Here is a 13,241-nt window from a genome sequence, read left to right as displayed (position 1 = left end):
TTCGAAAAAATCCATCACATAGTTTACATGGTCCCAATAACAGGAATTGCCGGAAACAAATTTCTGAACCAAACATACTTTCGAAGTACTTCCAACATTCGATTGGATACACCCTCAAATCCAGAAATGAAAAAAAAAAAAAAATTAAACTCGCAGTACGCAGCAGTCTAAAGTTTCTGTCTTCATAATCTTTCTCCACTGCAGGAGGAGTATATATTGATGTTTTTGGAGTTCTGATGATGGTGAAACAAATAATAAAGATGAACAAAAAAGATAATCTTTCTCCATAATCTTTCTCCGCATTACTCTCTTCCTTGAGGCTCCACACAAATTGCACAAAAGTGAATCTGCCAGAATAAGTACAATAGAGGGAGGGGAAAAAGTGTAAGTTAATCCTCTGCCAAAACAGGACATCTTATTACCGTAATGGGGGAAAACAAAAACTCTTCAAAGCTTTCTGCTTCACTGAAACATAAAGGTGTCTGGAAACAAATAACCGTCAGATTCTCATCATGCTAAAGAGATCCAATTATGTTATTCAGATAGAGAATTACCATTTAAACTGCATGTAGAAAAGAAAAAATTGTTGGAACTCTAATCACTCGGTTCCCTTTCTCAACTTGGGTGATCGACTGAAATTCTGCGACCGATCGCCATTATCAAGTAGCCCGGAGTCTCAGTCTCTACATCTCTTAAGACTTCTGTCGAGCATCAGATGACATTTTAATATGAGAGCTGAGTAGAACAGTAGCATTCCAAATATTGTTTTTGCATTGGCAACAAAAAATCGAAAATTGTATTCAAGTAGGAACCATTAGAAAGTGTACTTTCTCCTTTCTGAATATACCATGTGACAACATAAATTTAGCTAGGCCAATTAGGTGGATACAAATTTGTACCACTTATATCAAAATAAAAACCTAGGTGTCAGTTAAAGAGACAACCAAAAGACGAGTTAGAGATGAACCTGTTGGTTTGCGATACAGCATCTGCACTATGTTTTAATAACCAATGAACACATCCAGTTTGAGGTGGAATCAAAGATCCGGAAATATGGCCGATTTCTTCATCCACACTACTCAGTAACATCACACAAATAAAGAAAGGGAAAACAGAATATCTCAGTTTCACTGCATATGCTGTACATTCACATCCTAGCCATTATATCCTATGCCACATGTATGTACACAACGGTGAGAGGATGGAATATCAAAGGATTTGAAATGATGTTAAAAATACTAATAAATCCCTCGATCAGATTGTGAGGGGAAACAAGAGAACCAGGTGAAAAAAAGGTTCTCCAAAAGGATTATGCATGACTCTACATTCAAAAACACTTTAGACACATATGTTAATTTGCGAATATTTCTCAACTTGATGATATGGATACTCTGGAAAACTCAAGTTGAAGAACAACACACTTCCAACTTTCCAACTTCTACGGAAGTACAGCACGAATAAAACTTTGCATATGAAAATAACTTTTGCAGTTACCTTTTGACCGCGAACTGTACCATGCTTCCAACTTTTATCCTGTGCCATTTGTGAGATGAACTTGCAAAACATCCAGCACCATGTTTCTGCATCAAACATTGCATGAAAAGAGAGAGGAAAAGTTAAAATCGAATTACCCCATTTTTCCATCACTTCCTTTGAAAAATTGTTATCGAACTGAAATCGAGGAAACTAGAATCCAAGTGATGCAACATGAGGCCTATCTGTAAGGCGTAACTTATAGAAATTTCCATTTTGATAGCAAATAAAAAGCTTCTAGGAACTTCGTACAGGACAGAGAAACATATACAAGTACTTAAACTAAGAAAGAGTCACTATTGAAACCTATTACAGACCCGAAAAACCTAAAATATAATTCACACCGAAGCAGAACAAGGCCTATATATGCTAACATGTTAAATGTTATAAATCTTACGATTTTGTACTTGAACTCTTCTCGAATATCTTCCGACATAATGGCCGCCGAAGTAAAGCCGAGTACGATGACATGAATAGATTCCTTACTCAGCTTGACGACCTTTCCTTCTGTAGAGTTGTAATGCATTATTTAAGCAGGTTAAGTTTAGCAACTCAATATTGTGATCCAAATCATATCTCTTGGAACATAAAACTCATTAAGTAGGACGATCGTTATAATGTAAGTTCAATTCACCTAAGAGCATGTTTGGTTTTGGAGAAAAGATTAGCAGTTTCGCTCGCACTTTTACTCCGAAGTACGGGATTAAACCATGCAGAATCTTTGCATGGTTACTTTGGAAACTTATCTTATGAGATAGTAGAACGCCGTCGAAGAGTTCGTCGTATCTATATTAAGAGAATATGAAATATCAAGTGAGATTACAAATATAGAGGAATGTGAAGTGTAATTTACTTTGCTACGTATGGTTGAACGAGTATCTGATTCTCAAAATAAAAATCACCAACAAAATCATTATTAAAATTATGGATATATATATATATATATATATAGGAGACGGAGAGAGAGGAGAGAGAGGAGAGAGAGCAGGCTGATATACTATCAGTAGCACGAGGGCCTTTGCTACCAAATTGTTTTCAATGATGCGGCTTCCAAATCGATGATTCGGTCTCGGCGTAGACTTGATCTACACTATTGAAAGTATTGGAAACTAAATTTCATAATTTTCGGTATTATTTACCTATCAAACGAGTAGTCTAAAAATGAAGCGCTGAAAATAAAAATCTGCATAAAAAATAATAATAAAAACTTGAATTTAAGATCAGATGTAATGATCTTACCTAAAATAGTGAAAAGAATTTTCTATAAAAATTTTATCAGATTTGGATTATTTTACACCGTTAAATTCACAAACGCATCACATCTACCATTAAAATTGTTAATTTTGACACCTTTTGATCACTAACCAAAATATGTCAAAAAGTTATGAAATTTAGTTTTCCAAATACTTTCAATAATGTAGATCAAGTCTAACGAAACCGATCGTTGATTTGAAAGCTACATCATTGAAAACAACTTGGTAGCACGGAGGTCTCCGTGCTACCGATAGTATACCAGCCTAGCTCTATATATATATATATATATATATATATATATATAGAGAGAGAGAGAGAGAGAGAGAGAGAGAGAGAGTAGGGCTTGTGTGCTATTAGGAGCACGGAGGTCTCCGTGCTTCCGAACCATTTTCGATGATGGAACTTCCAAATCGACAATTAGTTTCGTTAAACTTGACCTAGCATATTTAATGCACCTAGAAAATAAATTTTGTAATTTTTTGATGTTATTTACCACTGATCGAAAGGGCTCAAAATCAATAATTTTTAATGGTTGATGTGTGCCGTTTATATGTTTAGTAGTGCATAAGTATTTAAATCAGATGAAATTTTGATAGAAAAATCTTTATACTATCTACAGTCTGATCAATATTTCTGATCGAAATTTTACTGCTACATCATAACTTTGTAAGATTTTTATTTTTAGTCGTTCATTTTTAGTCAATTTGATTACTAAGTAAATAATATCGAAAAATTATAAAATTTATTTTTTAGATAATTCTAAGATCCTCAATTTGGATTTGTAAATTTACTGAAATTGAAACTGTTTTAAAATGTTATCAAGAGTTAAATAAATTTCAAGAGTTAAATAAATTATCAAAACATACAAATCAACCAACAAGATAAAAGTAGATTTTTGTCGATAGATACTGTAAATAGCACACTAACTTGAAAATACCTTAGGGTGAATTTCTAGTAGGTGCTAATATTTGTGTAGGGGGATTTTTTGATCAAGTTTAACGGAGCCGATCATCGATTCAAAATTTCAATAATCGAAAACGGCTCAAAAGCACGGACGCCCCAGTGCTTCTAATAACACACACGTCCTACTCTATATATACATATACATATATTTAAGAGGGGAAACGGCGACTAACGTGAAGAGGAGAGAGCTGAGCTGCTTACGAACGGCATCGGCGAGCTTGTTGGACTTCGACGGGTGCACGTACACCGTTAGATCGGCCTTCGCCGTCGTTAACCCGTCCATTGGAATCGTAGGGAACGACAAATAAGGGATCAAAACACACAAAACGCGCGCTCCCGCAGAGATAAATTTATGCGGCGGAGAGGAGAGAGAGGTAAAGGTAGGGGACCGGTGGAAACCCTAGTTCAATGCCAATCCGTGGAATAATTTTAATTTTTTTATGATTTTAAATAGAGGAAAATAATATATTTAAGGGTGTTTTTTTTTTTTTTTTAATTTCGTAGCATACATAGACATAGTTTAATAAAATAATAGATAATTTATTTTATTCGAAAAAATAATTAATTTTGATTTGCTTTTTCAGATTTTTTGTTCTATACTATTTTTAATTCTAATCGAAGTCGAACAAACCGAGATTAAGGGTGGCAATTCAGGTTGTTGTTTACGAGCCGACTTGTGTTCAACTCGAAATGAGCTCGAGATTAAATCGTTCGTTTAGTAAATAAGTCGAACATGAATTGAATTTTTCAACTCGTTTAATAAATAAGCCGAATACGATTTGGGGTCAGCTTATTCGTGTTTGGTTTAATAACAGCTCAAATATATATATTTTATATTTATATAATTTATATATTTTATATTTATATATAAGTAAATAATTATATATATAATATAGATTTTTTATTATTTAATTTTTAGTCCAATTTAAATATAAAGTCCAACTCAATTATAAAAAATCTCATTTATATAAAAAATTTTAATCATTAGAACAAAATCTAATAAATAAGATCTCATAAATTTATTTTCTATATATATATTTTTAAAATTTTTTTTAGTTGCTTGTGAATTAACTGGTGTTCGGTCTGTTAATAAATGAGCCAAATACAAGCTGAATTTTTCAACTCCATACTTTAACGAGCCAACTCGTATTATCCCTAACTGAGATCTGAACACGAAGTTAAGTGCGACAAAATAAATCCAAATTAAACAGTTGATCAATGTTCATTTATTTGGTTCAATTAAAGATCAAATCAAGCCAATAATATTGTCTGAAACAGGCCACTTCGACAGTTAGTTAGCTGTTATCATCCAATAATCCCTATAGTTCTTGTACTTTTCTCACATTGCAATTAGTGGTGTATACAGAAATTTTTAACTGTAAGATCAATATATAATTGAGAATAAATATAAAAAATAAAAAAATAAATTAGTCATTAATGTTACATAAATAAAAAATATTTTTAAGAATTTTTATTCCATTAATTAATGTTCAAATGAACTATTTATTAGATTCAACTGTCATTATATTAGATCGGCCGCTTAATGCAACGTCAAGCATGCATTATATATATATATATATATATATATATATAATGGCCCTTTCTTATTTTTTGTTGGGTTANTATATATATATATATATATATATATATATATATAATGGCCCTTTCTTATTTTTTGTTGGGTTAAAATAGGTCCAACAACTGCTCCGTGACAATAGACATAGAAGATTAGTCAATTGAATTGTGTGAGCCTGATAAATTGAGTGGATGTGCGGTCCACAGAAAACCTAACGGTAAGAGGTTCAACAATAGACCTAACGTCAAAATGAGTTGAGTCAGGTCGAAGCCAGCGAGTGTTATGGCTAAGCCTTTGAATGTGATTGGTGCGCCTTTTTTATCAGTACGTATTTTTGAAATAATTGATTAGCACTTACGATTCACGATTTTAATTTACTTAAAATATATTTTAAGCAAATATTATTTTACTATAAAAAGTTTGATTTAACCGCTTACCAACTTTTCTATCTCTATGCCTCGTACACTACGTTTGTAAGCTTATTTTTTTGAATCCAGCTGCTATCTTTTTAGGAGGATAGGGATGTTCATCCTATCAAATTGTTTTTGATAATAAAGAATCCAAATCGATGATTGAAACAGGTAAAATTGATCTAAAGTATTTAAATTATATAGAAACTAAATTTTATAAATTTTAAAATTTATTTACATAGTGATTAAAGGATGGCAAAATTGGTAATTTTTTGATGGTCTATATCAGCCGTTTGCTTGTTTAACAGTGTACAGTAATCTAAACCAGTTGAATTTTTGATAGAAAATTTTTTATACTATTAAGATAATGTTTAATAACTTCGATCGTAAATTGAGAAAGTCTAATCTTTATTTTCAGAAGATTATTTGTTTTTGATCATTCATTTTTCTACTTTTAGGACTTGTTAATGATTTTTAAAAATTATAAAATTTGGTTTCTAAATATTTTTAATAGCTTAGATCAATTTCAATAATACCGATTATCAATTTGAAGTTCAAATCATGAACAATGAAATGATACGATAAAGACTTCTATCCTCTTTAGAGGATAGTAGCCGGACTTGATTTTCTTTCGGTTATAACAAGGCGCGCCCACGAAACGGCAACCAACGAGACAGCGCGGGAAAATATACAAAAGAAGAAATAAGAAAACACATGCAACATGACATTCATCATGACATTCATTAGGTATACAAATCCAGCATAAAATTAATTGATCTCGCACTCCTCCTCGAGTGATCTGCAGGTAGGTAGGTTGGTTAGCCTCGGATGAGGGGGAGACCGACGGCGGTGACGATGAGGGTGGAGGGGAGGCCGAAGACGAGGTGGCCCCAGAAGGAGAGGGTGTAGCCGTAGTCCTGCGACCGCCGCGCCTGCTCGCACACGATCAGGTTCGCCGCCGACCCCAGCAGCGACAAGTTCCCCGCCACCGTGCTCACCCACGCCAGTATCAGCCACGCCCGCGCCTCCTCCGAGTGCGACAGCGCCGCCGCCGACCTCGCCACCTGCCCTCCAAGAAGCAGCACTGCAGCCAAAATGACAGAAGGTAGGATAGGATTGGATCACAACAAGAGGCCGATATCTCGACGTAAATAACATCTTTTTGTGACCAGAGACCGGCTCACCAGTAGGCACGTTGGACGCAACATTCGACAGCAGTAGAATGACAAGGGAGAGCACTGCCACTCCGCTTGCATGATTGATCCTCGCATACGGCTCCATGAAGTTCCAGAAAGCGCTCGGTATCCCGGTTTTGTTGAATCCGTCGACAGTTATGAACATTCCGCAGAAGAACACCAACAGTGAGTACGAAACCTGGATCATCGTCCGCAAACAAACACTTTCAAGATTCAGAATTCAGGGAATTGATAAGCGTCGGCTCTATAAGCAGTTAGTGAATTATATATCAGTCGGGTAAATTCGTGCATTACCTTATCCAAGGAAGGTCCGGCGTCCTTGAAATCGATAACCACGAGTACGAGCGCAGCAGTAACCGCAGTCCACGACATGTTTAACCCCAGAAGAAAAGCAACCAGCATCCCAACAGTCACAAGATAAACAAAGCTCTTCAAAAACAAGTCCTTCTTACTCAAACAATTTTTCATGTCAGAGCACGGCAATGATTTCTTCGTGTCGGTCTTTGGACTATTCTTCTGAACATTATGGTTTTCAGCAGGGCCCTCTAGTGGGCTCATATGCGACATTCTCGCAGGAGAGAACTTGTGCGAGAGCACTTCATCCTCAGCAACTGCCTCTTCCATAACCTCCTCTGCGGCCTTCTTTGCGGAAAGTTGATTCCAGAACATGCAAAGAAGAATCACTATGTTGATCGCCACACCGAGGAGCATCGCGGGCGCGATTCCGGTGAAGAACTTTAGAAAGGTGATCTTACTTTGGATGGCTATAACCAAGTTTTGTGGATTGCCAATCGGAGTCGCGCTAGACCCGATGTTGGCACTAGAGGCAAGAGCTAAAAGAAACGGTTTTACGGGCAGATTATGCTGCCTCGTGAGCTTGAGAACGAACTCTGTCAGCACAATACAAGTAGTATCATTGGTGAATAGAGCACTTGAAAGTGCGGAGACCAGGCAGACTCTGCATAGCAAGTCCTTACCGCCTTTGCTTTTCCAAGAGAGTAATTTGCCCAAGTGCTGGAACATGTTGGCCCTCTCAAGATATATACTAACCACCATTGTGCCGAAGAGGAGGCCTAGGATCGGGAGGTCGATCGCGGCGTAGGCCTGGTCGGGGCTGATGACTTGAAAGACAACCATTAACATAGCACCGAGGAGAGACCCCGCTGTCCTTCCGATGGGCAGGAAGGGAACAGCAGGAAAAACAGCGAGCATCCAGAATATGGCAAAGGCGACCGAGCCTAGGACCACTTCTGGTACCGAAGCCAGCGCCACTCTTTTTCCCGAATGCATTTTTGTAAATCTTTTTTCTGCAGGAATTAAACATGTCAATAGACCTGAATTGTGTATTTATTAGTTTTGCTGATACACTCTATCAATGTAGCGAGTTTGGAGGCTGTGATTTCGAGAGCGTACCAACTCGCAAACAAACATTAGAAAGTAGAGCAATATATGATCACAAAACATGTTGGCGACATTGTGTTCGTTTCTTTTTGGGATCAGAACTCTGAATATAAAGATTTGTTACTCTGTCACACTCAAGAGACAAACCTTTATCAAAAAGCACTTCATTAGTACCTTCTTACCCTTTTCTTTTCAATGATTTATCTCCTTGTTCAGACGTTTTTTTATTTTTATTTTTATTTTTCTGAACTTTGTATCTTATTCTGAAGCCTAATATCTTCCTAATTACCGTGTTTTTGACATGCAAACTACCTTATACGGAGTCTTATTGAGAACCAATGAACATACGGTAGTCAAATTCTCTCCGTTAAACACACTGAGCTAAGTACGAAATAGTACCAAAGTTGCATGTGACAGAAGAGATGAATTCATTTACCTATACTGAACTTACTTTCTTAGCTTCTGCAAATGATTTTATATCCTGCCTGCAGTTTGAATTGCGCAGGAAAATTCCCTGATTGTCGCTTCACAAGATTGAAAGCATTACCCAGATCATGCGAATTAAGGTGACCTGAAACACAGTGAACTCAAGTGTTCAGAAGCCTAGAATGAGAGTAAAGTTGAAACACAAAAAATATGATTTCATGCGTAGAGAGCATCCACCTTTTTCGTAGGCTTGTAAACTAGAAAAGCTGGAGAAACTTGAGCCACACTAGCTGCCCATAACTTTCAATTTATAGCCTGCTCAGTGCTCTAAATTACAAAATATCTTAGTGGAACAACCTTTAGAGGTTCCATTATTATTATAATGGCATGATCAGACGGCTATCGGTTTGATTTAATGTCAACGAGCTCACAAAACTAGACTACAATTGGACAGCATCCTCCGATAAGCGGTCCATGAAACAACCGTTCCACGGAGTAGAAATGACCGAATATCTTTAATTTACTAATATTTCTTTTCTTTTTTGTCGATCTTTCTTAGCTATAATTGTGGAAGCAGTTCTGTTCATTCAACTTGGAACATTGCGCGACGCCTGGGCCGCTTGTGATAAATGAAGGATTCAGGATTCAAATGATTTTTTGTGCTCTAAAGAGAATTAAAGAGATCGGATGATTACAAATTAAAGAGATCAAATGATTTGGTCATGAAAAACTGAATGGTCGTGGTCAGTGTAACTCTTGTCTCTTCTTTTGTCTGGCACGTAGTACAGAACAGTGATGGATTTATCTGTAGTTTACTTTGACGCAAAACCTTTTAACGTCAACTGATTAAATGTTGCTCTCTTTAGTCCAAATCATTTCCTAAAAGTATTTGTTCCTTTCATTTTTTCCATCCTCGCTTTGTATTCTCTATATCAGATTGCTGTTTTAGCGTCAACTGATTAAATGTTACTCTCTTTAGTCCAAATCATTCTATGTCAGATTTGCTGTCAGTTTTAAAATAAAGATGAGCCATGATGTTTATATCTCTATACTAATAGTAAACAGCATGCGAAAGTATGCAGCGTAAATAAACCCGCGCTTCTTTCGAGCTAGTTTGTGTCAATATAATACAATCCACACCCACTAACCCCGATCTGCTTATGATTCGAATGGTCGGGAACACTTCCTACAAGTAGTGCCGACGGATTTTGGTGATACAGCTACTAAATTCACAGATACTTGATTCGGGCTCATTATAGTTCATTTATCCGAAACCCAACCTGATATTTTAAGTTCGCATCAATTAGTGTAGCTGTTTTCGATAGCTTATTCAATTTGGCTTTGAAACCGTTCCGTTCATACCGCTAATGGTGAAGCTGTTTTCGACGTCTCATATTCCTGCTTCTGGTTTCCGTCAATCACATTATGGATACGTTCACGACTCATTCTTTCGGTCCTGAAATAGTACAGAAACATAATAGTGACCTGAAAGAGTACACAGAATGGACCGCTGCTCATGCAAACAATTAGAAAATGAATCAAACAGGCCATTTTCTTGCTTTAGCCTTTAAGTGAGTATATGTCATGCCAGATTAGGTTCTTTGAGAGAGATATAAAGCTTGACCGCACTGAGACCTTTTCGTTTCACATGTATGGTGCTACAAATGTTGATATTTATTGACTGCGCTTCAAAATTTTGTACTACTAAATATTCTAAATTTGTAGTATGTAACTGTAAAATGTTGCAGCAACCGAGTTGAACTAATAATAGTTGCGAATTATACTTTAGATTAAAATAAAATTGACAATAACCACAACAGTATAAGGCTAGCAGTGACTTCACTCAATAAGGTCGGCGACCGTCAAATGACGAGAGGAGCGAAAAAGATCCCTCTCAAACTATTACCGTCGAAAAATTCAACAACAAGACAATGAGAAAGCAGGTAAACTATCAGAGTCACAGTTGTTTAGCAATAAATAATTTTGCGATATCACTTATCTTTAATTATTAACGCTGTCGGCGCAATCACGTCAGTGCCTTCGGTACTTTCGCTTTTGTATTTGTAATGCAGCTGAGTTTTAACAGTAGCAGCAGATGCCCTAAAGAGTTGCGAAAAAAAAAAAAGCATTTCATTAGGTCTGCTAGCTCTTTCTTTGTATGTGCTTAATTTGTAAAAACTCGCGCTGTTCGCTTAATTTGTGAATCCCTAATAAGTGAGTGTTGTTGATGGAGGGACTAGTTCATTAGGTTACCTTCTTTACAATGCTGTTATCAAATCAGAGTGAGACATGGCTCATACTTAACATCAGAAAACAAGTACAAAAACTATGTGATATTCATATTAACTGTCTCGCTTACTTCACTAAACAAGTACACGAAGGATGCTTACCGAATAATTGGTGAATATAAATAGCAACTAATGCTGTTTAGATAAGAATAATATGTGCAGAAAAGGTGAGCTTTCTTAATCATCAAAACCTACGTAGTAAGCGTATGCGTAACATAAATATTTATGGTATATGACACTTTCATGACGATCGAAGTGTTTATTGGAGCAGGTACACAAAAGATGAACTATAATCAAAGTTAGTTAACTTATTATGAACCACATTAACATCATAATGTTGGCATTTTCGTCACTCGAAACTAATCATATTATGGGCTAGGTACACAAAATATTTTTATATTTAACACTCTCTCTTACGTCTCGGGTAAGAGCCCGGCGTAACTCAAACTCAGGATCTCCTGTTCTGATACTATGTGAAACAACCGTTGTACTCTAAAAATTTAAGCCGATAGAGAATGGTGTTTAAATATTTTTATATTTAACATATGCACTTAGCAACTCCTAAATGCTGATAAAATTAGAGGATGAAGTTATTCAAGGGGAGAAAATCTTCAGTGATAAGCTTCTGCAAATGTTCCGTAAATTTGACAGTTAGAATAAGAAAACTCCAAATTGTATATGTCTTTTATCATTTCTAAAAATATCTACTCTTATTATTTAAAAAATCTAATATATCTGTTTTATATATAAATATATAAATGATAAGTTTCTACTAACTTGTGATGCATCTCATATAAAGGTGTCTGTGGACCGGGTCGGGTCTGGATAGTTGACATACTGTATCCGTACCTTAAAAAAAAAGGGTAGAAAAATATATATATATATTCTACCCATTTAACTTCGGATTGGATTCGGATCTGAATGCTTAAGTTAATAATATACCCATCGGTCTATTTGAGCAGATCTGGCTAGTGACTACTCGTATTACTACTTATTTAAGATTCGGTATGGATTAGGTACGGGTCGGGTCTAAATTGGGTCATAATATTCATATACATATATTTTTTATAGATTTTATTAAATTGTTTATGGATAAATCATAAACCTCCCACTATAGAAAACTCACGTTCTAATTAGTTGCACTCAGTCCAATAAAATTTTTTTATAAGAAAAATTCAAACAGTAAACAATTAGAGTTAAAAACATAAGGAGTAAAATAAAAAAAATATAAAAAGAGTGAACAGTGCAATTAGGATTTTTACTAGGTAGAAAATACATAAAGACTCTTTATTTATAAGTTCTATTGAAGTTGATCCCTCAATTTTAATTTTTTTTATTTACAATTGAGTATTTCACCGGGTCTGAATTTGAAAATTCTTTCGGACTCTATCCATTAAAAGGTCGTGTTCGAGTCGAGTCCAAGCCAAGCATGGGTATAAAGTATCTGAACTCATATCCGAAATTTAATGTATAATTTTTTCTTTATATACTATTTATTTTTTATCAGATTCGAACGAATAGGGTGGAGGGATGAAACTCTGCAAAACTCATCACCCATGACCTAAGTTCACAATTTATTATTCCCCAACAAATGGGAGAATAAAGTGTGTCATACTCCTACTTGCCCAAATATCTAATAAAGGAAATGCTCGTGATGAACCTACTAGGGTACACCGAATGTAAGATGGTAGAGGTAACATATATAGGCATATCTAAATGTCCGCCACCTTAAATATTTCTCCTCTTATGTCACGTGCTTTGTGATTTGTGGAAGCACAAATTATGTAATATAATCTCCACGCTATAATGTTTTGCCACCGAGATTATTAATGTAACGCAAAAAACCACACCTAGTGCTGAGGCATTTTCCCATGCGTGGCCTCGTAGACTTTGCACCGAGGATCGTTTTCTCCTCGGTTAATATAACGCGTTGACGTAGTAAAACGGCTTTTTAAAATTTAGGTAATTAGGTTGCTCTTTTGTCCTCTTCTGGGAGAGATATTATTATATACTAGTAAAATACCCGCGCGATGCTGCGAATATAAAAATATTTTTATAATAAATTTTAATTTTTTTAATATTTTTATATAGTTTTATAAATCTAATTATTAATTAAATAAAAGTTATATAAAAATAATTTAATAGTTAAATCTATTTAAATAAAAGTCATTAAAATTGGTATATGCGCAAAGTA

The 13,241-nt window shown here is 35.4% G+C and overlaps 2 protein-coding genes across 7 annotated transcripts; both read right to left on the bottom strand.

Moving 5' to 3' along the window:
- Nucleotides 1-4,146, bottom strand: LOC109706989 (probable DNA-directed RNA polymerase I subunit RPA43). Of its 4 annotated transcripts, none has more exons than XR_002215389.1 (7): nucleotides 3,924-4,146; nucleotides 2,168-2,319; nucleotides 1,931-2,040; nucleotides 1,495-1,580; nucleotides 968-1,075; nucleotides 555-701; nucleotides 1-482 (listed from the first exon to the last, which is right to left on the bottom strand). XR_002215389.1 is itself a non-coding variant. In XM_020228017.1 (6 exons), exons 1-6 carry the CDS (start codon nucleotides 4,031-4,033, stop codon nucleotides 677-679), a joined length of 591 nt encoding a protein of 196 aa, XP_020083606.1. In that variant the 5' UTR covers nucleotides 4,034-4,146; the 3' UTR covers nucleotides 1-676. The 4 variants fall into 4 exon arrangements, 2 of the variants coding, with proteins under 2 accessions (XP_020083606.1, XP_020083607.1); XR_002215390.1 differs by having other exon boundaries at nucleotides 1-347; XM_020228017.1 differs by having other exon boundaries at nucleotides 1-701.
- Nucleotides 6,314-9,104, bottom strand: LOC109707169 (putative transporter arsB). Of its 3 annotated transcripts, none has more exons than XM_020228281.1 (5): nucleotides 8,997-9,104; nucleotides 8,770-8,904; nucleotides 7,227-8,239; nucleotides 6,921-7,110; nucleotides 6,314-6,820 (listed from the first exon to the last, which is right to left on the bottom strand). In XM_020228281.1, exons 3-5 carry the CDS (start codon nucleotides 8,220-8,222, stop codon nucleotides 6,555-6,557), a joined length of 1,452 nt encoding a protein of 483 aa, XP_020083870.1. In that variant the 5' UTR covers nucleotides 8,223-8,239; nucleotides 8,770-8,904; nucleotides 8,997-9,104; the 3' UTR covers nucleotides 6,314-6,554. The 3 variants fall into 3 exon arrangements, with proteins under 3 accessions (XP_020083870.1, XP_020083871.1, XP_020083872.1); XM_020228282.1 differs by having other exon boundaries at nucleotides 8,785-8,904; XM_020228283.1 differs by lacking the exons at nucleotides 8,770-8,904; nucleotides 8,997-9,104 and adding an exon at nucleotides 8,346-8,394.

The sequence above is a fragment of the Ananas comosus genome, linkage group 3 (genome assembly GCF_001540865.1).
Source record: "Ananas comosus cultivar F153 linkage group 3, ASM154086v1, whole genome shotgun sequence".
Classification (NCBI taxonomy): Eukaryota; Viridiplantae; Streptophyta; class Magnoliopsida; order Poales; family Bromeliaceae; genus Ananas; species Ananas comosus.
This window is presented reverse-complemented; position numbering and strand designations above follow the sequence as displayed.

What these genes read in the sequence shown, in the direction of transcription:
- LOC109706989 (XM_020228017.1), bottom strand. Translation starts at nt 4,033, where the DNA reads ATGGACGGGTTAACGACGGCGAAGGCCGATCTAACGGTGTACGTGCAC. An exon ending in AAGAGTTCAAGTACAAAATC is followed by an intron (nt 1,581 to 1,930) that starts GTAAGATTTATA and finishes TGTTTGATGCAG; the next exon opens with AAACATGGTGCTGGATGTTT. An exon ending in GCTGTATCGCAAACCAACAG is followed by an intron (nt 702 to 967) that starts GTTCATCTCTAA and finishes GATGCTCGACAG; the next exon opens with AAGTCTTAAGAGATGTAGAG.
- LOC109707169 (XM_020228281.1), bottom strand. Translation starts at nt 8,222, where the DNA reads ATGCATTCGGGAAAAAGAGTGGCGCTGGCTTCGGTACCAGAAGTGGTC. An exon ending in CCGGACCTTCCTTGGATAAG is followed by an intron (nt 7,111 to 7,226) that starts GTAATGCACGAA and finishes ACGATGATCCAG; the next exon opens with GTTTCGTACTCACTGTTGGT. An exon ending in TGCGTCCAACGTGCCTACTG is followed by an intron (nt 6,821 to 6,920) that starts GTGAGCCGGTCT and finishes TTTTGGCTGCAG; the next exon opens with TGCTGCTTCTTGGAGGGCAG.